We start from the raw sequence: 22,182 nt of genomic DNA, 5'->3' as shown, positions 1-22,182 counted from the left end.
ATTGAAAAAATATCAAAATTATTCTTCAAAATTATCCTATATTGTTGCGAGAATTACTCATTTATCTTAATGATCTTTTCTATTACAGCTCTTTGACAATTGTCTGAACATTTTAAGATCATATCTAGCATTTTCTCTCATTATTACCAATATAATGCAAGCAATCAACCGTCCTAAAATGATCATTCTATTGGTGCAGTCTTAAAAATATCCAAATCTTTTGGATTTTGCTTTATAAGATTGCTATTAAACATTGAATGGATCATTACCACTACAAAGTTGTTTATTCTGATCTAAGATACTTCTGGCCAATAATCTAATTTAAATTTAAAGATTTTTGTTTCAACCTCAAAAAAACAACCGAAATACTGTTGTATTTGCTAAAGATATCAAATAACTGTTTATTTTTAAATAGAAGGTAAACACTATGTAAATAGATTTAGAACTTTTTCAAGACAACTTTCATAATGATGATAACAACAACAGCGATTAGGATGAGACCACCAATGATACCGAATATAATAATATACAAACACTTTGAGGCGGACTTCTGGTGCTCATTTGCTTCTGCCAAGTCTGCATTACCAGCAACCATTTCCTTGTGAGCATCATCGATATTGTTTTCAATTCTACCTATTTGTTCGTGTTGTTCATCGAGTTTATCGTTCAGTTGATTTGTTAAATCTACAAGTGTTGTCATATCTTCAACAATTTCACCTGCAGCTTGTTGTAAAGCCTCGGCTTCGCGTTCTTGTCTTTCTGCTTCTGCTTGAGCCAATGATTTTGCGTATTTCTCTGCTTCTTCTTGTTTTCTTTTTTCTTCTTCTTCCTCGAGAATTCTGTGTGGTTCAACTAATCTCTTTTGAATTTCTTGTATCTTTTCGATTTGCTTTCTGCAATTGGTTAAGGCTGTTGATATTTTGCCTTCTAATGGATGCTGAGCTTCCTTTTGACGCAAGTCGTTCAATTTCTCCATGTAGTCCTTGAGTTTTCTCTGTGCATCATCCATTGTTTTGTTAAATCTTGCATAAAGTTTTAAGTCTGGCTGTTTTTCGAGATTATTGGCTGTTTCGAATGAACGACCAATCTGTTTGAAAAGTTGTGCTGCCATTTGGTCAAGCGCTTCGAACGTAACCTCTTGGTTGCCTGCGCCTCCATTGGCTTTAAAATTGCGTATACTCATTTAAATCTTTTTATTCAAAAATTTCTATTGTTTTTATAGTGGTGATAAAAAATTCATATGGCACAATAAGTAATGCAGCTCCCTCTGATTCTGAATTCACTGTAAACCGCTTAATTCATAAATCATTATTCAATCAAGGCCATGTTTTGCTCGATTATTTTTTATTGCCGTCTTTTGTAAGTTTCTTTATTACTACCATAGATCACATAAGTATGCTTTTCGAAATATAATATGTATATTGTTCAATTCAAAGACCAAGAATTTGAACAATTCTCAAAAGTTGTCCAAATGATGCAACTGTTGTGATATCATCGCACTATATAAATGTATTTTGTTGTGTGATATTAGTTCATGTAAACACCTATTGTTGCTACAAACAAATTGGAACATTCAAAAGATAAATTCTTGATCAATATAGAAATGGATTAAAAAAGAATTATTCTTTCTATTCTAATAGTGTTCATATATCAACAAGATATTATATTTCATTCTCTATCAAATTGATCTACAACAATAGTATCTAATTGCTTATCATTTATGTTTGCATGAATGCAATCGATATTGTATACTGTCAATAGTCATGGATAAGTATTTTACATAAATTTTAATTTCATATTCCAATAAATGTTTTGAGTTCCACGATTATATATTTTAAGACTAATTTGCTCGATTTTGTAGAATATAAATAACTATCATGACATATAATAACTCAATAAGGCTTCACTTATAGGAATTATATGTACTCAAAAATTCCATTTTTTTTCAAGGATACAGCATTGATTTCATTCAATGAAAATATATGGGCTATACGCACCAGTTCATATAGTTACATATTACTATAGACTATATCCTCATAAGCTCTTCAGATACCAAGATAAAGATTTCAAAAGTTTCCTACAATTTGAATTTGAGAGATTTTAAAAAATCAATATATCTTTATTTGAACAACAGAAAAGTATATCAACCATATTAGGTACTATATAGTGATTTATATTTACTTTCTCCTGACCAAAAACCTTAACTTTTGGCCTTAGAATATTGGGATAGAAAGCTTGTGTGTCAAAAAAATTGAGAGAATGTCAGAAAGTGGTAAAAAAAAGATGATATAATTGATACATAGTATATCTCTAAATTTTATTAACGAGAGAGGGATTTAATTAAGAACATCATAATTCTCCCTGATGAGCTGATAAAGATAGCGAAGGTTGTAGATAACAAGTCCAATATCGAACAACAAGACAGAAACATCAAAAGTGTTGTATGTGTACATCATTCTCTGTGGTTTGTCCTTTCCTGTGTAATAAAAAGCGAATGTTGCAATCAAGCAGACAGTACCACGAAGTAATGATGGAACCATGGCAAGCACAGGCTTTCCTGATGCAAGAACGAAGTTAACTGCGGAATCATTAAGAGGAATTAACCAATTTGTGTAAAATGGAATTCTCAAGAAATATTTTGCGAATCTGAGTTGTTCTTCATCATCCATCCATATCTTGGCAACCCAATCTGCACGTGTCTGCATCAATGGAATCCAACATAAATGATATGTCAAAGTAATCAAACCGGCACGTATGTATAACTGTATAAGCCTTGTATAGTTGCCAGCGCCTCTTGCATAGCTTCCTGTGGCCATCAAACCCTGATTTATTCCAATTGAAACAGAGTTGACAGCACTTTGAAGCTTCAAGAAGACGGAGAATGCAGCAGCGATCATTGGAGCTTCACCAGATGTTGTAGCTGCAAGCATCATGTAGCGAAGTAAGATCATCGGAGGAATCGCACCGGCGAGAATGTTAAGAATGTAGGGGGTACCTAATAAGAGTGCATTGAGGGTATCTTTGGAGACAGGACGAAGGAACATTGAGCACTTTGGTCGGATATTGAATTTACCTGTAAAAATCAATGCTGCCAAGATAACTCCTGGAATACTTTGGGAAAGGGCGAATGAGATACCGGCAAATTTAATTGGAACCTTGACGGCGAAAAGTAAGATTGGAGAAATGCAACCGCAGTTCAAGGCGAAAGCTGCGAATTGGAGGATACCGCAAAGAATGGAACGGCCCTGGCTCTGAATGAAGCCGCAACTGAGTTGGAAAAGAGCCATGAAGGGCATACCAATGAGAATTGGAGTTAAATAGTGTCTTGCTTCAACAGCAATGTCGTGTGTGCATCCCATGAATATGAGCATTGGTATAGCAACGAAGTAAAACATGATTGAAACTAAAATCATTGAAACAAAAGAGATTCTAAAGAGATCTGTAATAACTTGTTCGGCATCTTCCTTCTTGCCAGCACCAATAAGGGCTGCAATTTTAGCAATTGTTGATTGAGCAAAATAAATTGTTACACAGACTGATAAATATCGGATTAATGAAGAAAATCCGACAATTTGGATGGAATCACCACCAAGAGCTTTAGAAATAAGCATCATATCGACGGCATCGTGAAATGAGATACCGCTATTGAACATTAAAGGACCAACACTAAGAGTTAGCAGAGATAATACAATGTTTTTGGATTCGAAACGCTTTTGCTCTTCTGTTTTCTCCATAGAGTTGAGAGAGGTAAGAGATTTTACTTCTTCGTTTTTCATAATGAATTTAATAAAATTTTTTCTGCGGGATCACTTCGAATTCAAATTGAATTCTTCAGAAAAAATTGAGCCAAGTTTGGACACTTAAAATCTTCCACCATTTATCACATTCAATTAGAATATTGATGAAATTTGATTTTAAATTTTTTTTCCCAAGAACTCAAAATTGTTTGTTATTTCATCTTATTATGTAATGGCCATCTGATGGATAAGGCGATCGTAATTGCAATATTTCAATTGATTGAGAAAATTGGGAAAATTAAATTAAGAAGGGATCAAAAAAGGTTTTATGGAGGGATCACATTGGTAAACTATATCATGCATATCATATCTGACTCACTTTCATGAGAATGCATTGGAAATATAAATATTTTAACATTGATATGAGAAAATGAATTCTTAGATGTTTGCTTTTAGGTTTAAATCAAGTTGGTAAATGTTGATTGCTAGATTTATATTTATTTAATATTGGAATTATTGATCAAATCATTTAATTGTTTAGTTGGCAAATCAAAATGTTGCTAAATATGTTTGATAATATGTGCATTAATAACAGAAAAAAGATTTTAAATGTAAGGTATCAGCCAATTTTAACTATAAGAATGTATAAATGCACAAATATGAAATTCAGCAAATTGATATTTAGAATTTGTGTATGTATACATTCTTATAGTTAAATTGGCTAATAATCTACATTTAAAATCCTTCTTCCTTATTTAGGTTCTTCTACATTTATATGCCGTATTATTATTGTCGTCTGGCGGTTTTAGACGACAATGCGAATTTTCAAATAAAAAGATTTTTAGTCAGATAAAGAGCTACACCATATATCATGCGTGTTTGCACACTATATGCATAGATGGAATTGATGTTCTTCTCTTATTTAGGTACCAAAACATGCTTGTAAAATCTCTTTTTTAGAGGACAATCATAGTTTTGTCACTTTTCCAGACGACAATGATAATTTGTCACTTTTTCCAGACGACAATAAAACATCCTCGAAATTTTTTATATATTTGGTATTTATTAAAAGTTTGATGTAATTAGTAGTTTAATTTGCTTTAAATGGATGTAAAAAGGAAATTAAATTATAAAAAGAATAAAATGGTATATGTTTAAGTTAAAAAAATCAAAAAGAGTAACTTATTCATGTAGTATACTCTCAATGTAATTAATTGAAGGTCAAGTATCAAAAATAAAGGTATTATGCTTTACTTACGACGTCTGTTGTCGCCTCTGTTTCCGCCACGTCTTTCATTGCGTCTATTTCCGCCTTTGTTGAAGTTCTTCTTATTCTTCTGGTTTCCTTTTGGTCCCTTTGGTCCCTTCTTGTTAAACTTCTTCAGCTTTGGTGCTCTCCATGAGACATCAGCCGGCGGCTTCTGGTGGATGTAGTTGTCCTCTTTGAGGATTCTGCAGAAGTGGAGAACGTTGTTTCCAGTTCTGATTGCGATCTTTGTCTGGCGTCTTTCCTCCTTGAGCTCTGTATTTGTCTTGATATCGGCGTGCTCTTCAAGAGAAGCCTTCTTGGCCTTGTAATGGTCGACAAATGACTTAGCAACTGTATCGATACCGTTGAGGCGGGCACGGAATTGGTTCTTCTTCTCGGCGTCCTCGGAGATACCATCATTCTCGCCTGGTTGGCCTGTAATGAAGAGGAGAATGCCATTTAATTCTGATGCCTTACGTGGGAACTTCTTGGCAAGGTTGTAGAAGGCATAAAGTGTGGCCTCGAGAAGGGAGAAGTTAATCTTTGTATCCTCGGAAACTTCGACTGGGAATTTGAGATAAACATTGTTGTAAAGTTGTTCAAGGATCTTAGCATCTTCGGCGTTCTGTGCGTTATCGGCAACAAGTTGGACAATACGGATCTTCTTATCGATTGGGACTTGTTCGAACTTTAGAAGGACTTTATCGGCAACAATGTTGTATAAGCGACCAAGCTGTCCGAATGAGTGTCCGAATTTAAGAATTGTAACAAGAAGGCTGTCAACAACTTCATCAAACTGGGAGTCAAGGGAAGCATCAAGATTATCAAGGAGCTGGTTAACAAGAGCAACTCTCTTTTCTTCTGGGATGATCTTCTTGTTCTTTGACATGAGGATAAGACCTTCCTCGACTGCGCAGTTAAGAGCAGATTCGATAACAGAGAGTAATTGTTCAACTGTTTCCTCTGTGAAGGTGATCTTCTCTGTAGCGATAGCGATCATCTTAGCCTGAGCAGCTGGTGTCTGGTCTTTGATTTGTGATGTGAATGTTTTTGCAAATTCTTCGTTGGAAAATGCATCGCTAACAATCTTCTTGGCAGCATCAGATACTGTAGCATTCTCTGAGCCAAGAACTGTGTAAACAACCTTAGCAACGTCATCTTCGTTGGCAACAAAGTTATCTTTTAATCCGCGAACTGCCCAAATCTGGACATCTGCGTTAGCATCTCCAGCAAGTGTCTTGAGGGCCTCAAGAGCATCTTTCTGGCTCTTTGGAAATTCCTTGTAATATTGAGGAATGATACGAGCTGTCATAACTTTAATTTCATCGTCGCCTTTGGCGCCAGCGAGGATTTGCTTGTAATCGGCTTCGACTGGCTTCGATTGAAGCTTCTCGTTGAGGGCGTGGAATTCATCCTTTGTTGGAATGGTCACTTTAGCTTTCGGCGGCATAAAATGTGGACAGAGTTCTCAAATTTTTGTAAAACAAAACGATTTCTATTGCTACATTATATCGAAAAGTTTAAAAATCATAGTAGAACAATATGGTAATTCTAAATATCTAAAAATTGGCCATATTTTCTTTGTGAACATTTTGGCGGGATTTAGAAAATAAAGCATTCAAGGTATTATCTCTTGTGCGTAATCTTTTTGAGCCATGTGCATAACATTTGTATATAAGATATACTTTGATTTTGATTTTAGCATATAAGACAGGTTTATTTTTGCAATTTTACTATTAATTTTTAAATTAAAGACTTATGGCCCAAATCAGTGTATAAAAATGGTTGATTTCCGATAGAAATACATGATAATTTATAACAAAAATAAACAAAAATAAAATATATAATCAAAATTAAATGCTATAACTATCCAATGAATAATAACCTGCAGAGCTGTCTTCGATTATTTCTTCATGGATCTCTTGTTGCATCATTTCCTTGATCTTTGAAGCAGATAATCTTGATGTATCATATCTTTGAGCTGTATCTTTAATTATAGGTGCGTTTGGGAGCTTTATTCCTCTTTCCCATGCAATTCCGGTCTTGGATTTGAGATCTGACATTTTAATTTCTTTTATATCAGTTAATTGCAATTCTTCTGGAGTTGTTTGCTCGTATTCATCTTCTGAAAGCATCAGATACTGGTCATCTTGTTCTGACTTGCTTAACTTAAAAGTTAGACATAAAATAATATTCATTACAATTTGCATCAAATCAAAGATTAATTGGTCGATCCAAAGGAAAGGATTCGAAAAGAAACCTGTAATCATTCTGAAAATTATGTAAAAACAACAAACAATAACAGTAAATCTTAAAATATAATACATTCTATATTTTGCATAGATAGGAGTAGTTGTTGGACTTACACCTGCATTTGCTATTACATACAGATGTGCAACAAAGTGAATATAAGAGTTTTTCAGGCTAATAATGAATTCTCGAACTAATAACATCAAAGAAAACATATTAACTAAGTAAACAATGGTCTGATATTTTCCTAGAGATGTAAATGTCATCACGCAATTACAGGCAGTGAATAAAAATACGTAAATAAAAGATAAAAACATATCTTTCATTGTTAAGTGCTGTTTGTAAACGCACCAACCTTTAATTGATAACAGCATTGTAATGTACATGAAGGCATTATAGCAAAATGAGAGAAATTGTCTGATTGAAGTATTTAATATCGATTCATCAACTTTGTTAAGCTTAACAAGCTCTAAAAAGAATGAAATATGGTATGATATTCCTAAAATTAGAGTTGTAGTTAAGAAGTAATGAATTTTGACGTTGGTTCGGAAATGACAAAACCAATTTACAATCCAGAACAAAAATACAATGCATAGGAATGTTCCCAATGAGAATTGCGACCAATCACCGCTAATCCAACGGTTGTCTAAGAATGAATCTGGATTGCGAAAAATTTGAACAAGGTCAAGCTTCATGCCATCATTGTTACAATTGTATACCAAAGGAGTGTAAATGTTTTTTTCTTCGATAGTCCCATTAAACGTGAAATTGTCTGAAATTGGTATTAAAATGCTAATTTTTGGAATTGGAGGCGTACCCTTGCAAAATTTTGAAGCAGAAGCTGATAAAAGTAAGTCTATTGGAAATTCTTTTTTAGATAGCAAAGTATAATAAAGATTTGGAATGTCAAGATTCGAAAATTTAACGTTGTATGTGCCATTCACGTTGAATCCAAACGAATCCAGGAGAACAGCATCTTGTGATGTATATATATTCCTTGATGATCGATATAAGAGAAAAAAAAGCAACATTATTATACTAAATTTTTGAGAATGCGTAAAAGAAATTGAGTCGTTTTATAATCGTAAATTTCCTTTTTACATGGGCATTGTATTGAAGACTGGTTGCTGTATTCGATATTATTTGAATCCGTTGTCAAAAATATGGGAAAATCATATTTGGAAATATAATTGATTAATTGTATTTAATCATTATTGACTTTTTTTCAAAAATTTAAATTCGCTTCAATTTTTGAATTCCCAAAATCCAAAACGTACTGAAAAATATACAAAGGTTGTAAGTCAAAGTTACAAGTCAAAATTTGCAATATTTCAAAATAAAAACAAATGATCGCTAATTTAAAATTCTTCTTGAAGTCTTGAAAAAAATAATCGTATTTAACCAATTTTTATTATAATCTTATTCTCATTAATGAAATTATTACCTTATAAATCAATTTTTTTTTAGCGAACATAATTTTTTCTTTGAATCTGACAATCTGAAAATGCTCAATAAAAAATGTAATTATTGAACCAAAATTCTGTGAAAGCAGATCACTTTTTCCAACATTTCATTATTCAGGAATTTGCTCGCAATTTATATGAAGAAATATCAATTATGCGAATGAAATATTCGATTGATACTGATTCTATCTTTTGGGAATATCGGCAAGTTGATAGTTACATATCATAATGAAATTTCACGATAATTTTAATTGATTTTTGGAGGAAATTTAATCGAAAATTCATTTTCTTCTTCAAATTTCCAATTAATAACGTTAAAATGTTGCATTTTATGATATTATAGCATGGTTTTACTATACGTTCTTTCAGAAAAATGAAAAAAAATATTAAAATTAAAATTATTTATTCAAATTTGAATTAATGAGCTCCAAAAGCGTTTTCTTCGAACAGCTCCAAGCATCTGTCCTTCTTTGGGGAGTTTCTTGTTCCTGATGCCGGAGTTGCCGGAACTCTTACAGAATTAGAAGAAATTCTTTGTGTCGAATTACTCAAATTCATTTGAAGAGTGTTGAGTTTTGCTGTGTTTTCATTAATTTTGAGGTTTTCTTGTTCCAATTCCTTCTTTAACTGGTCTCTTCTTTCTTGGAGGAGTTTTGTTGCAGCCTTCTTTGCTTGGATCAGTTCCAGGGACTTGGAAGTTTCGTTTTCAACTTGGTTTTTCTGAATTTGATAATTATTTTTTTCTTCAATTATCTTTTGCTTTGTTAATTGCAGCTGTGCTTCAGCATCTTTAACAGCATTCTCTTTCATCATGATTTGGTTTTCGAGATCTTTATTCTTCAATTCCAAATCATTATTTGATTTCTTTATTTCTTGCAATTTTTGTCTTAACATTTCTTCTTTCTTCTTCTCATTCTCGAGATTTGTTTGAGCAACAATTACTTCTTCTTTGAGTTTTGATTCTTTCTCGAGTTCTTTTTCAACTTTTTGTCTGAGATTTTCAAGTTCTTTTTGAACATTTAGAAGTTGTTCATTTTCTTTGTTTTGTTTTTGTTTTGCTTCTTCTTGTTCTTGCATTGTTTGCTTGACTTTGTTCTCTATGTCAATGAGTTCTTGTTGTAATCCTAAAATGAGTTTTTTCTGTTTTTCTTCCTCTTCTTTTTTATCAACAATTTCTTGTTTTTTGTTTGTTATCTCTGTTTGCAAGTTGTTGTTGACTGTTCTGATCTCTTGTAGCTTCTTCTCTTGTTGTTGTATCTCTTCTTTATGGCTCTTCAACTCATTTTGCTTCAATTCTAACTCTTCATTCAATTTCTGAAGTTGTAAAGTAAGTTCGTTATTTTGAGTTGTCAGTTTTTCTTTTCCTTCTGTCAAATTTTCGATTCTTGACTTTAGAGCGTCTCTTGTGGCTTGTAACTCAGAGAGCTTCTCGCGTAATGATACCTGTTCGACTTCGATCTGTTTGTTTTGGTTTTGGAGCTCTGAAATTTTGGATTTCTGGTCTTTCGACTGTTGGACGTAGTTTTGGACCGATTCTTGGAGTTCTTCGAACTTAGAAGAGTTCCTCATGTACTCTTCCTGTAATCTCGAGGTTTGTTCGTTGATGGTTTCTTTAATTTGGCGTAAATTTTGAAGTTGTTCCAAAATAGGCTGAAGTAGTTCTTCTTTTGACTTTTCGTCATTCTGAATTGATTTGAGCTCCTCTTGTGCTTGTTCTAAGAGCTTCAGTGACTCCATTTTCTCGGCATTGGCTATATCCAAACTATTAACTAAGGAACTTAAAACTGGAGAGATTCCGGTATTAGGAGGAAGTTTTCCTGATCCTGGTATAGTTGAGGATGTATGGGATCTAATATCTTGATCCTTACCAATAGTCTGGAGAAAGCTAAGAGCTGTCCTTTTCATTTGACATTTGTAAACCATTCAATTTTACCTATGATGCGACGATTAAAATCTGCTCGAGTGGCCAGATCTTTGGTAGTACTTTAATACTATTGTCGTAATAGAATTTGGATAAGGAATATCTTTCATACGGAGATATAACATCAGCTGATATAAATTTTATATAAATTTAGAACTCAATAAATAATTAAACAGTTAGCGAAATTTTGAAATCTTGAATTAATAGCATCTAATGACTCGTTTCTACATATAATATGACTTTATTAGAAAAGCTTTGTATTAAATTTATCAATTAATCAATGCGGGAGGTGAAATATACATGATATGCTGATAATTTAACTGTTAAATTGCACCTGAAGCATATTATTGATCACAAAATTTGAAAAAATCAATAATCGCGATTGATCTTAAGCAAGTTGCATGTTTTCGTCAACCAAATGAGAGAATGTATATTTTGGCATAGGGTTCCGATAAAAATAAAGTGAAATCAAATTTGACAATTGAAATTGAAGATGGATCAGAATAGTTACATACAAGAGATAACTGATGATTGGCTCATATCTCGCTCGTATATGAGACCGATTATTAATATTTCAAACGAGAATTCAACAAAAACTCTTTATGAATTTTTGAATTTTGCATTTAATGCACTTGACGAATATACTAAATCGACGATTGAAGTTGTCAAAAGAATACAAGCAGAAATTAATGACTTAACTCAAAAGAAATATGATAGAGAAACTCCGAAAGAAGTTAAATTCTTAAAACGAAAGCTCACATTCTTGCAAATATCAGAAAAGGAAATAAATATGTTTCTTACATCAGCCAAAGTCAATATTATCTCAAAATTAAAAGCAGAATTTGAATCATTATACTTATTAGCACAAGTCAATGAAGAAATAACACCGAAACTCTGCTTCAGCGAAAGAGTAATTTCAGAAATCATCGATTTATACTTCAAACACGAAATTGAAAGAAGAGAAAAAAGCCAAGCTTTAACACATACACTTCTCAAAGGTAGCATTGAATACAACACAAAATACATAGAAGAAAACGCCCAAATACAACTCGAAAATGAGGATCCGAACGTTGTTATTATCAATAATTTCGAAAAGATCCTTTTAGATCCTGAGCTCGGATATTCTAGGGATATTGAAACGATTGTTGATGAATTTGATGTTGTTAATACAGACGATTTCATCAAAAAAGTTGATAATTTATTTTTAAAGCTTAAAAGAAGTTTACCACAAGATACTGACGTTAAAACCTATTATGGCTACCTCATTACATACATATTTGAAGGTATTTACATCAAAAAACACAGAGTTTTCCAGATGAATATCCCATCTTATTTTGTACCGAAGTTTTCGGAAAACAAGTCATGCGAACTTGGTCTCCCTCCATCACTCATTGATTTCTCTAACCCTCTGATGACTGTTTATGAATTGGTAACTACAAATGAACATTTAAGAAATTCCGCGGACAAACTTTATTTGTCTATGTTCGAATACTCTCCAATAAAGATGCTCGGATGGATTGACGAAGCGTTAGAAGAAATTAAACTTTACATGACAGAAAAATTGACCCAATCAGGAGTTAATCCAGGATTTGTTCCTTTCGATGATACATTCTTGCTATTCCAAGCTGTGCTAAGTGTTTCAAAGATTCCTATCTTGCAATCTTTGACTGTAATTTCATGTGATTGCGTAAATCACAAAATGTTGCCGAATAACCTCGGATATGCTCAAATGATGCTTAAGAGTGCATATGAGTATCAAATGAAGCAAAGATCAACCAATGCAAATTAGTTATTTTTAATTCTAATTTTTGTTTTAATTTGTTTGATTAAATCTATCTTCTTTATTGTTATAATTCGTTTCTATATATATCTAATGGCAATATCCATCAAAACATCAATCAAATATTCTTATGAGTTTCATCAAGAAGAAAATTCATTCTCTTTAAAGGTTATAGTGCAAACTTCTCGCTAATTCAGGACTATTTCCAAAAATAGAACATATATGCATTCCTGATATAAAAAAAAAGATTGGTATGATGATTATTCTTATTTAAATATCCGAATTCTTTGTGGTCATTGTTTTCCACATGTATGCGCTACAGATATGTCAGGAAAGATCTTAGTGCATGATATTTTTTTTAATGAAAATGATATTAGAGCAATATCAACTCACCATTTAGACAGTCTTAGTATAGTTATATCTAATGTCATATTATTATTGGATTAAACCAATTTCAGACCAGATATTAGGGAAGCGAGCAAATTTACAAAGAAAAGTGACAAATTTTAGTTGTTCATCTAATGTCAATTGTAAATAAATTTGTTGAGAAAGCATTATCCCTTCCAACATATGCCAAAGCAGCCATAGGTGCTGGTGTTGGCCTTGGTGTAACTTCAGCTGTTTTCAGTCTTTTCCATACGGATAAAGTTGTTGGTCTTCCACCAGCTGCCAATTTAAATGGCTTCGCTCCAACACTTACAAGAAAGGAAGCAGAATTAATTCTTAATCTTCCACCAAATTACACAAATCAAGACATCCAAAAGCATCACAGAACTTTAATGGCCTTACATCACCCAGATAAGGGTGGCTCACCATATATTGCTACCAAAGTTAACGAATCTCGCGATTTCCTCACTGTTGGTATCAGAGCTTAAATTTACTTCTTAGTTTAAGAAAATCAGTATAAAATATAGATGTACTTCAAATAAATGCTTTAATTATTTTAATAGATACTTAAGATGCTTTGGATATATCAAATCTATGTGTTACATAAAAGATTTGTTCATAACTACCCAAGTATCTTTTAAATGCTCATAATTGTTAGTAAAAAAAGAATGAATGATACAATTCAATAGGAATATGAATAAATCTTGTAGAATTAGTTACATTTTGGGGATATCATGTGTTGTTTGTGAATAATTTTATTACATTGAATGAATTATAGGAAATTGCAATAATGATATCGAAGAAGAAGTTTCAGACCTCTATGAGGGATGATATTAAAGCTGCTTACTATATGATTTTATAGGAGTAATGCTAATTACATAAAATATTAATCAAATCGAGAATGAATTGATAAAGTATTCATGACCGCTAAAAAACGAGTAAACGAAATCAGAGCACTATTAGCATTACTGCAATTCAGTTTCATTAGCTCCGATAACTTCTCGTTTCATAAATTTTTTTGAACTTCTGACATTTTATCCGACACGATTTTGAGAAGTTTACAAATTATTGCAATAATACATAAATAAAAATTAATAATTCTAAATATAAATATAATTTGTTGTCTTTTAAAAATTATTCCGAATTTATCACAAAAATTGTATGTGATTGTGACCAACCGCGGAATGGTCTTGAACCAATGTCAAGACATAAAGCCCAATCAAAAAAGAACGATTTCGAAGCACGCATGTGTTAGTCTTAATGTGTAAAAGTCTGAAATGTATCGCATATTTGCTCTGTTTTAGTATTTTGGCATACTCTTATTGAACAAATTTCTGTCTTTACCCTGAATTACTAAAAGGTATTTTTATTACGATTCTATAATGTATGTAATATCCATTCGTCACGTTTACGTGCTGTAAAAATTGATACCCTCGATAGATCTTTTTCATGGATGTTGAACCAAAGGTACATTCACTAGGCGATAACAGTAAAATGGGATGAAAATAGGATAAATAGCATCCCTATATAGTGCCTAACAATATTTATACGGGCCAAAAAAAATTTGGCTAGAGATTTGGCGAGTTAGAAAACTTAGAAAATTGAGAGCGATTTTTATTTTTGAATTTTTTGGGAAAGTTAAAATTGCAATTAAAAATCGATTTCCGGGAGAACTAAGCATCTCATCATATATTTAAATCTATAAAAATATTAAATAATAGTTGAATAGTATAACTACGTGAAATTATGGCTGAATATACAGAAAAAATGAACATATTTGACATTTTTGAAAATTCATACGTTAGATGGTGACAAACTCATAAACTATACTTTAGCTAAGATTGATATATGGTTTCAACAACACATGGTTAAAATCGTAAAAATATTTTAGATTTCAAAAAGATATATATGGTAATATAATGGAACAGAGTCAACAAATAGCATGTAAAATATGTTATAATTAACTTTTTATTAGATCTAATAGTATATATCGAATGGTTTCCAGCTTTATGGTTAATTATTTTCTTTTCGAGCTTCTCTTTAACTGTTGTATTAAGGTTGTAAATTTTTGATGCTAGAAACTATGGAATCTTCTTTGCTGCTGCATTTTTCTTGAGAGTTCTTGCAATTTCGAATATATCTGCGCATTGTATGAAATGGGGCTTTAAAATATCTTGAATCATAATAGGACTGCTTTTCCAAAGGAATGCTTATTTGTAAATCAGAGAGTTTCAAAATTGAGTGCAAGATTATCATCATAACTTAATAATTTTGTAGCATTTTTCTAAATATGCTACAAAATTATCATTCTCAATTGAATGATGAATCGAAAGAATTTTGTAGCGTACGATTATTTTCCCTTGAAAAATAAATTAAAAATTTTTGTATATTTAATCATACTGTTTAATGAGCATCCTAATTTACTAAAAATAAAAAGATGATAGAAAATATTCAAAAAACTTGATGGCTTGAGATAGCCTTTTCGAGGAGTAACTTTTTCAGTGAATCGTCGAACGCTATCCACTCTCATAACATGTCCTCTTAATGTCCAACGATATGCAACTTTTATCCCCATATTCATTGATCTTCCAAAATTTCAATATCAAATTAGGCTTCAAAGTTCCTAAAACTTTAGCCATGAATAGGATGTCAATCTTAAAGTCATTTCCTACCTCCTTCATACATGAAATTAAGAATAAAAGTTAATTTTTTAAAGTTTTTTAGTGATAATTTTTCAATGGAAAATAATCGTATGCTACAAAATTTTCGATTACTGATCGGGTGAGAATTTTGATTTTGGTGCAAAAAAGGAAGATAAGCTATTAACAAATCATTTACTGTTGTTCATCAAAAGAAGAAAACTTTGATAACAACTAATGATGATAAAATCAAGCTATCTTTTAATATTTTAAATTGATAAGACATTCAAAATATTTGAATGGTTTAAAATATTTTCTTTTAATTTCTATAAGATATTATCATGATTATATAATAAAATTTAAATTTTTATTCAAAAAGGCAATATTTCAAACTTTTAATTTCAAAAATCTTAATTCTGCAATAAATGTATTTAATTGTAGCAAATTTAATGATCCTTCGTCATGCTTAGCAATTTGGAACTCATAAATTAATGATTTCTTCAAGTAAAATTCTGCATTATTTCAAAAGTCAATAATTCTCTAGTAACTTTTCTTCAAACCCTAACCATTATATTATAGGTATAATGGAGAATAATTGCAAAGAAAGATAGCCGAATTTACTGGGTAGTTCTTGTGATGCGAAATAATTGCAAATTAACACCTAGTTTTAACAGCATCAATCTCTTTTTGCTCTCATTTAAATGCATTCGCACACTTTAATTTTGAAATATAAGAGTTTTGGAAATTATCAAATTTATCTGCTCAAATACTATAGATCTTCATAAGTGTTAATAGAATCATTAGCCTTACATATAGTGTTTAATATAATAATGCACATTATACTGGGATTCATTCCTTATTCATCTAGTTATTATAAGATTTACAACCCCATGAAAATTTAAAATTTTATCAAAAATAGTGAATGTACCTTTGTTGAACCGCAAATCGAATATGTGAATTAATACATAATCTTCAATAAAATTCTATTTTAAAAAAATTGGGAGCAATCAAAATTGAAATGACTGAGCCAGAAAGCGACCTTACTTTTATGGTTCATAAAGCCCTAGAACTTGGTCGTTATGAAGATGCAGTCAGATTTGCTCGTCAGCTAATACAAATTAATCCAAACTTAAATCATGATCAAAGAATTTTTTTATCATCAGCATACCATGAAGCTGTTTCAAGGCGAAGACAGGATGTGCTTATTATATCACAATGCATCGAAGCTACCGTTGAGGAAGCCAAAAAAGTTAAATTGGTCGAAATAGTTAATAGAGTTCGTGCAAATATTCACGATTACTGTATGGATATCATACAAATAGCTAACGAAATACTTCTTCCAGCGGCAGACTCACCTATTACCATAGTTTTTTATGAAGAAATGAAAGCAGATTATTATCGTTACGATTCAGAGGTCCAAGTAGGAGATCTTAAGATTCATTCGGCGCAAGAAGCAGAAAATTGTTACAAAAAAGCGTTATCGATAGCCCGAGATGTTATACAACCTTCTCATCCAGTATATTTAGGAATTATTCTTAATTATTGCGTATTTTTAGTTGATATTAAGAACGATATAAATTCAGCTAAAATTATTACCCAGAATGCTATTAACCAAGCTTCAGAGTGTGAAGAACAATTTAAGCCTGATTCGGAAATTTGTGTTAGGCTTCTTCAGGAGAATTTAGAAATTTGGAGTGAACAAATTTAAGAGTTTCATCCTATGTACTATAATTATTCTTAGTCTATCTAAAGATTTCGTATAAAGTTGTATTTAATTATACCTAAATCTCATCTATAAGTATTATTGCCAACTAAATGCATTTTTAAACCATTAACTTCATGTTCTAATGGAATTTATTGCGAACATAACAATATTTCTAAAACAATAAACAAAAGTTCACATTAAATCTGCGCTTTTTGCGTTAATTTGACTGAATAAATCCCAACATCAACTTGTAAAAGTCTATATCTCTATTTTATTATTGAAATTTCGAAAACGTGTTAAATTCCATAAATTTGTTCATAATTGATCCTTTCATTAAAAATTAAACAAAATTATAGTTTTAGATTTTTCCAAATTATTTAGAAATTTGAGAAAATAAAGAAAACTTCTTAGAATTTTCAATTTGAAAACCAAAATTTCGAAAATTTTTGGAGAATTTTTTGGACAAAATACCGGGTGAGATGTTTGTATGTTATATGATTAAGGTGATTTTGATTAAATTAATCATTAAAAATAATTTTTAATACTTTTCTGAATTAATTTCCAGAATTTAATAAAGAATGGAGATTTATCTCACTAAGATGAATCTTTGCAGGAGGGGCTGTTGAGGTTTCAACAATAAATCAAAGTATATAAAAAAAAATTATTAAAAATCGAATCTAACATTTATCTATTTGTAAAACAAGGATAGAAGTAAACATAACAACATTGTAGAATTAACAGGGAATTACTTCGAGGTTAATCTTATAGATTTTTGAACTGAGTAGATAGAGCGAATTTCGACAGTACCTGCTTCATGCTGTTTCGTTGCAGACGTGTCATGAGCATAAATTTCGCCTTTGTTCTGTCTGAAACATAAAATAACAACAGAAACTATCGTAATAATGATGATTACACATACAATTGCTGTGCATGCGATCAACCATGCAGAAACTTTGTTACCATCTGGGTTAGGCTGAACGACGATGATTCTTGTAGGAGAAGGAGTAGGTGAATTTGATGTCTCTGGTGTTCTATCAGGAATAACTGGTGGAGGAGTTTCTAATAGCTCTAATACTGCAAGCGCAAATACAACAAACATCCGAATTAATGAATTATTTTTTTACAGAAATAAAATTTCTAACGAATTTGTAAAATCTAAAGATCGACTTTCACTTTTTAACAATATATTTAAAATACTTGGGACTATGGCAATTTAAATTAAGCATTGCAGAATCAAAAGTCCAATTTTGTATAAGTTTTCAATCCGAATTTAGATATTTTGGAGTTGATATCAAACAACGATGACTCCAAAAAGGTAACATAGACAATTGAGGCCAATTCATATTCAATATCAAAATAAAAATTATATAATTTTTTAATTAAAAAGAAACAATGCACGTTTTATTTACAATAGAGCATGTAAAAGATAATTATATTAATATATGACTCTCATTCTATTATTTAGATTTTGAGCTTACTTAGTGAATGAAACAAGGCCAAGATTAATAGACTGAACAGAGAATGAAATTTCTTCTCCCTCATTAGGTGTAAAGAAGATCGTACTTGAAATAATATTTGTAATTGTTCCAGAAATAGGAGATTCCTTTCCAATTTGAATAACAGCACGTGTACCAACAGAAAATACATTATCACCAATTTTTAGCTCTGTTCCATTAATCGATGCTAATATTTGTTGATTAGTTGTTTCTGAAAGAAAATCACGAGTTTCATCAGCTCCCATGAGTGGTACATTTGGTAGGTCAATGCCAACGCGTGCTTGGCGTTTAAGTAATTCGACATTTACAGTCTTGATGAACGGACAATTTTGAGAACCAAAGAATTTCGCAGCTTTTGGAAGTTTTTGTGCTAACATTTCATATTTAAGGAGCATCAATTGGAAAATTCTTTCCTTTGCCTGTTCCATAGCATGGACGCCATCATTATCTATTTGAACTAATTGAGATTGCTTAAGTCTAAGCGCTGCTTCGTTCTCGCAATCACGCCATTTCTCTAAACTCTCGAGACGTTGGGCGGTCGCCTTTTCAATTTTTTGGTTATATTTCGTATCAATTTCTCCTTGGCAATTAGACAAATCCCTATATCCTTCACGTATCTTGATTAATGTATCTTGAAGCTCAGCGATTTTGGCGGCAATTTCAGCTTCAGTTTTTGGTGGTTCTTGAAGTGTTTGAGTTTCCATATTTTTTTTGTTATTGTAAATATTTGTAAAGTGACAAAAATACGCAACTTTGACATCGTAAATTAATTTTTTGACATATTAATATATTATATCTAAAGTCAGAGAAACTGAGTGTTTGTACATAAAATTGATGGAGAGGTGTAGCTCTGTGTAATACAAGGCTTCGATTTTCCTATATAGAATTGTTAATTAACTATTTTTTCTTACAAATTACTAAGAATTATCATGTTTTCTATTAGTTTAGATATTGTATTGTTGCCTTTTACATCCTTATAAAACAAATATAAAGATTTTAAATAATTCTTTTAAATAACAAGAAAATAACAAATAAATAATAAAAAAATTAAATAAAAAATACTTATCATTGACTAACCTTTTTGAGACCCATCTTCGATGTTCTTTTCTGATCCAATGTTGAGTTCAATTCCGGATCTAACTGTCTTGCAGCGGCATGAGCAGCTTTGATTTTTTCATCTTGATCTCTTTTTTCTCTTCTTTCTTCCATAATTGGTCGGATAACTCCTTCGATGAAACCACCTCCGACATGAGATTCAGCCGGATGATGTTTAAAAGCAGGCCTCATCATCAAATCGAACATCGGAAGTGCTTCATCGTGAGCAGCTCTTAAAGAATCCAAAGCTGCTTTTGCTCCGTTCTTTGCTTCTTCTTTTTCCGCTTTATCAACATCGTCATTCATCTGTTCTTTCTCATTCCTCGCTGATGTAACAACAGAAACAGGTTGTTGCTGGTTTTGGTTGACATTTACTTTGACTTTTTCTTCAGGAATCTCAGGAGTTTCGTTTCTCTTCCTGGCCATTTGAAGAGCTCTTAAATCACTGATGAATTTGTCTTTTGTGGCCTTGTCAGCGGACATTAACCTGTTTTTCATTTCTTTTAAGTCTAATTCGAGTTTTTGTTGGTGCTCGAGACGGAAATTTGATTCCGTTTCAAAGGAATTCTTCATTTCGGTGATGGAATCACATATATTTGGTCTTAAGCTACGATGGAGATAAGATCTGGGTTCTGCCATCGGATTATATTCTCTAGTTCGACGAGCACGGTCGTTAACGCCTGTAGGAAGCGGAGGACGTGGTGGAGGAAGTAATGGAGGAAGATTAATTGTCCAATCAAGCTCATTTTTGGGATATTGAATAACAATTTGCGCATCATGCTCAAAAGGCACTGATCTATGATTGGTAGCTGCTGATATAAGGGAACTGACTCCAGCCATGTTGATTTGCTTGCTGATTGGACGTTTTCTTCGCTGCATTTTTGTTAATGTCTTTAAATCTTCAACAGGAAGCTTAACATCTGTAATAATATCATCAGCATCTGTTGATTCCTTTGTGTCTAGGATCTCTGGTTCTCTGTTTGAATCAGTATCTTCGATATAAGCTTCCGGAGGTTTTGAAAAGTATCTTGTAAGATTATTACCAAGCTGTGATTCTAGAGGAGTCATCGATGTAAATAGTCTAACAATGGTTGAGCATAGTTTTAGGCGAAATGTTCCATTTGTTGTTTCTGGGTTTGCATGGCTTAAATTAATGTATAATCTTTGTATTGTTTGGGTTGCAAAATATGGAAAGCTATCGAAAAAAAAGTCTCTGTCTTTGTTGTGTGTTTCAAGTGGGAAAATGAAATTTGTCCATAGTTTTCCAACGCTCTTTTGATATTTTTCTAACTGTGCAGGGTCACCTGGATACAAAGTAACTTGAATTAACCAAAATAACTCTGTAAGTAATTTCACCAAAAAATCTTTATTTGCTGAATAAAAGTTCTTTGCCATTCTTGAAAAGTTATCTGGCTTAATTTCTTGTAATGACTCATCGAATGCTTCACTGACATGTAGATTTCCATTTTGTGGACGAAGATTTTTTATATCAAGAACGCAAATCTCATCATCTACATAGTTTTCATCATTCATGAAATCTGCGCTCGGTGTTGTTGAAATACCAAGAGCTTTGTGTATTTGATCTTGGATTACAACATTGTTCATGGAAATTTTGATTCGTTATTTCAAAAAAGTGACATTAATACAAGGATAACTAAAATCATTCATGCCTTTGACGTATGACAGTACATCCAACAATTTTCTCATACACATCTTATTTACTATAAGTTTACAAAGAATACTTTTCTAATTTTCGTTCTTGGTACAATCCATGCAAATAGGGATGAAAATATTGCATTATCTGCAAGAGTAATTGGATCACTAATATATCTCAGCATGATTGCGCATTAAATAAGATCAATTTTCGAATCTACAATCAGCTACTGAATTTACAATAGAATATCATCTATTCTCTATATATCAGCGGATTTTAATATTATAATGAGTTATTTACAAATAAAAAGAATATAAAATAAACGTTGAATAGCCAATTAAACATGTTGGGCTTTTTCTGTATATCTAAGAGTTTGAATAGAAGACATTTCGGTTTTGTCCAAGTACATTTTTGTCTTTTGCGGACCGTCTACTACTGGATCATCTTCTAGATTTTCTGCTTCTAACAGTTGACGTATAAATTCTGGACCAACATACTTTTGAGGCACTGATTCATGTAATTGTTTTAAATTTGGTGAAAACAATGACTGCTCGATTTGTTCTTCAACAAGTTTTCTGCGAAGATATCTATTTGGATATGGAGGAACTGATTCCGGGGTATTATCTTCGGCCCTTTGGTGAACTCCATCTATATATCCACTTATTGCATCTAGTCGTCGATTTAATTCTTCTATCATTTATTTGTACGTTTACTTTCAATACATTCTCATAAAATTCATTTACTCTCTACTGTTTAATGCTCGTATAGATATGTTTGTTGAATGATATGCTTTTTATCATGAAATC

At 31.8% G+C, this 22,182-nt stretch overlaps 12 protein-coding genes across 12 annotated transcripts, besides 3 other annotated features; 3 read left to right on the top strand and 9 right to left on the bottom strand.

Annotated features, from left to right (window-relative positions):
- Positions 1–375: 375 nt before the first annotated feature.
- TVAGG3_0565770 (uncharacterized protein) lies at positions 376–1,189 on the bottom strand (the record flags this gene model as incomplete). Its single annotated transcript, XM_001581764.1, has 1 exon — positions 440–700. The coding sequence occupies one exon, from the start codon at positions 698–700 to the stop codon at positions 440–442; it is 261 nt and encodes an 86-aa protein (XP_001581814.1).
- A 1,063-nt stretch (positions 1,190–2,252) lies between these two features.
- Positions 2,253–2,276: a mobile genetic element.
- A 16-nt stretch (positions 2,277–2,292) lies between these two features.
- TVAGG3_0565750 (multidrug resistance protein YPNP-related family) lies at positions 2,293–3,797 on the bottom strand (the record flags this gene model as incomplete). Its single annotated transcript, XM_001581765.2, has 1 exon — positions 2,337–3,776. One exon carries the CDS (start codon positions 3,774–3,776, stop codon positions 2,337–2,339), a length of 1,440 nt encoding a protein of 479 aa, XP_001581815.1.
- Positions 3,798–4,892: 1,095 nt separating this feature from the next.
- On the bottom strand, positions 4,893–6,436 carry TVAGG3_0565740 (negative regulation of fibroblast apoptotic process; the record flags this gene model as incomplete). Its single annotated transcript, XM_001581766.2, has 1 exon — positions 4,988–6,436. One exon carries the CDS (start codon positions 6,434–6,436, stop codon positions 4,988–4,990), a length of 1,449 nt encoding a protein of 482 aa, XP_001581816.1.
- Positions 6,437–6,839: 403 nt separating this feature from the next.
- On the bottom strand, positions 6,840–7,256 carry TVAGG3_0565730 (uncharacterized protein; the record flags this gene model as incomplete). Its single annotated transcript, XM_001581767.1, has 1 exon — positions 6,840–7,256. The coding sequence occupies one exon, from the start codon at positions 7,254–7,256 to the stop codon at positions 6,840–6,842; it is 417 nt and encodes a 138-aa protein (XP_001581817.1).
- A 1,860-nt stretch (positions 7,257–9,116) lies between these two features.
- TVAGG3_0565720 (uncharacterized protein) lies at positions 9,117–10,622 on the bottom strand (the record flags this gene model as incomplete). The annotated part of the gene is made up of 1 exon (XM_001581768.1): positions 9,117–10,622. One exon carries the CDS (start codon positions 10,620–10,622, stop codon positions 9,117–9,119), a length of 1,506 nt encoding a protein of 501 aa, XP_001581818.1.
- Positions 10,623–11,089: 467 nt separating this feature from the next.
- Positions 11,090–12,478, top strand: TVAGG3_0565710 (uncharacterized protein; the record flags this gene model as incomplete). Its single annotated transcript, XM_001581769.1, has 1 exon — positions 11,114–12,409. One exon carries the CDS (start codon positions 11,114–11,116, stop codon positions 12,407–12,409), a length of 1,296 nt encoding a protein of 431 aa, XP_001581819.1.
- A 423-nt stretch (positions 12,479–12,901) lies between these two features.
- Positions 12,902–13,859, top strand: TVAGG3_0565700 (protein transport; the record flags this gene model as incomplete). The annotated part of the gene is made up of 1 exon (XM_001581770.2): positions 12,922–13,275. One exon carries the CDS (start codon positions 12,922–12,924, stop codon positions 13,273–13,275), a length of 354 nt encoding a protein of 117 aa, XP_001581820.1.
- A 390-nt stretch (positions 13,860–14,249) lies between these two features.
- Positions 14,250–15,051: a mobile genetic element.
- Positions 15,052–15,575: 524 nt separating this feature from the next.
- Positions 15,576–16,361: a mobile genetic element.
- A 73-nt stretch (positions 16,362–16,434) lies between these two features.
- On the top strand, positions 16,435–17,224 carry TVAGG3_0565670 (protein domain specific binding; the record flags this gene model as incomplete). Its single annotated transcript, XM_001581771.1, has 1 exon — positions 16,445–17,134. One exon carries the CDS (start codon positions 16,445–16,447, stop codon positions 17,132–17,134), a length of 690 nt encoding a protein of 229 aa, XP_001581821.1.
- A 617-nt stretch (positions 17,225–17,841) lies between these two features.
- On the bottom strand, positions 17,842–18,249 carry TVAGG3_0565660 (uncharacterized protein; the record flags this gene model as incomplete). The annotated part of the gene is made up of 1 exon (XM_001581772.1): positions 17,877–18,230. One exon carries the CDS (start codon positions 18,228–18,230, stop codon positions 17,877–17,879), a length of 354 nt encoding a protein of 117 aa, XP_001581822.1.
- A 356-nt stretch (positions 18,250–18,605) lies between these two features.
- TVAGG3_0565650 (uncharacterized protein) lies at positions 18,606–19,331 on the bottom strand (the record flags this gene model as incomplete). The annotated part of the gene is made up of 1 exon (XM_001581773.1): positions 18,606–19,331. One exon carries the CDS (start codon positions 19,329–19,331, stop codon positions 18,606–18,608), a length of 726 nt encoding a protein of 241 aa, XP_001581823.1.
- A 336-nt stretch (positions 19,332–19,667) lies between these two features.
- Positions 19,668–21,338, bottom strand: TVAGG3_0565640 (protein of unknown function family; the record flags this gene model as incomplete). The annotated part of the gene is made up of 1 exon (XM_001581774.1): positions 19,693–21,327. The coding sequence occupies one exon, from the start codon at positions 21,325–21,327 to the stop codon at positions 19,693–19,695; it is 1,635 nt and encodes a 544-aa protein (XP_001581824.1).
- A 155-nt stretch (positions 21,339–21,493) lies between these two features.
- TVAGG3_0565630 (uncharacterized protein) lies at positions 21,494–22,177 on the bottom strand (the record flags this gene model as incomplete). Its single annotated transcript, XM_001581775.1, has 1 exon — positions 21,714–22,073. The coding sequence occupies one exon, from the start codon at positions 22,071–22,073 to the stop codon at positions 21,714–21,716; it is 360 nt and encodes a 119-aa protein (XP_001581825.1).
- Positions 22,178–22,182: the final 5 nt, after the last annotated feature.

Source organism: Trichomonas vaginalis, chromosome II, assembly GCF_026262505.1.
Source record: "Trichomonas vaginalis G3 chromosome II, whole genome shotgun sequence".
NCBI lineage: Eukaryota > Parabasalia > Trichomonadida > Trichomonadidae > Trichomonas > Trichomonas vaginalis.
This window is presented reverse-complemented; position numbering and strand designations above follow the sequence as displayed.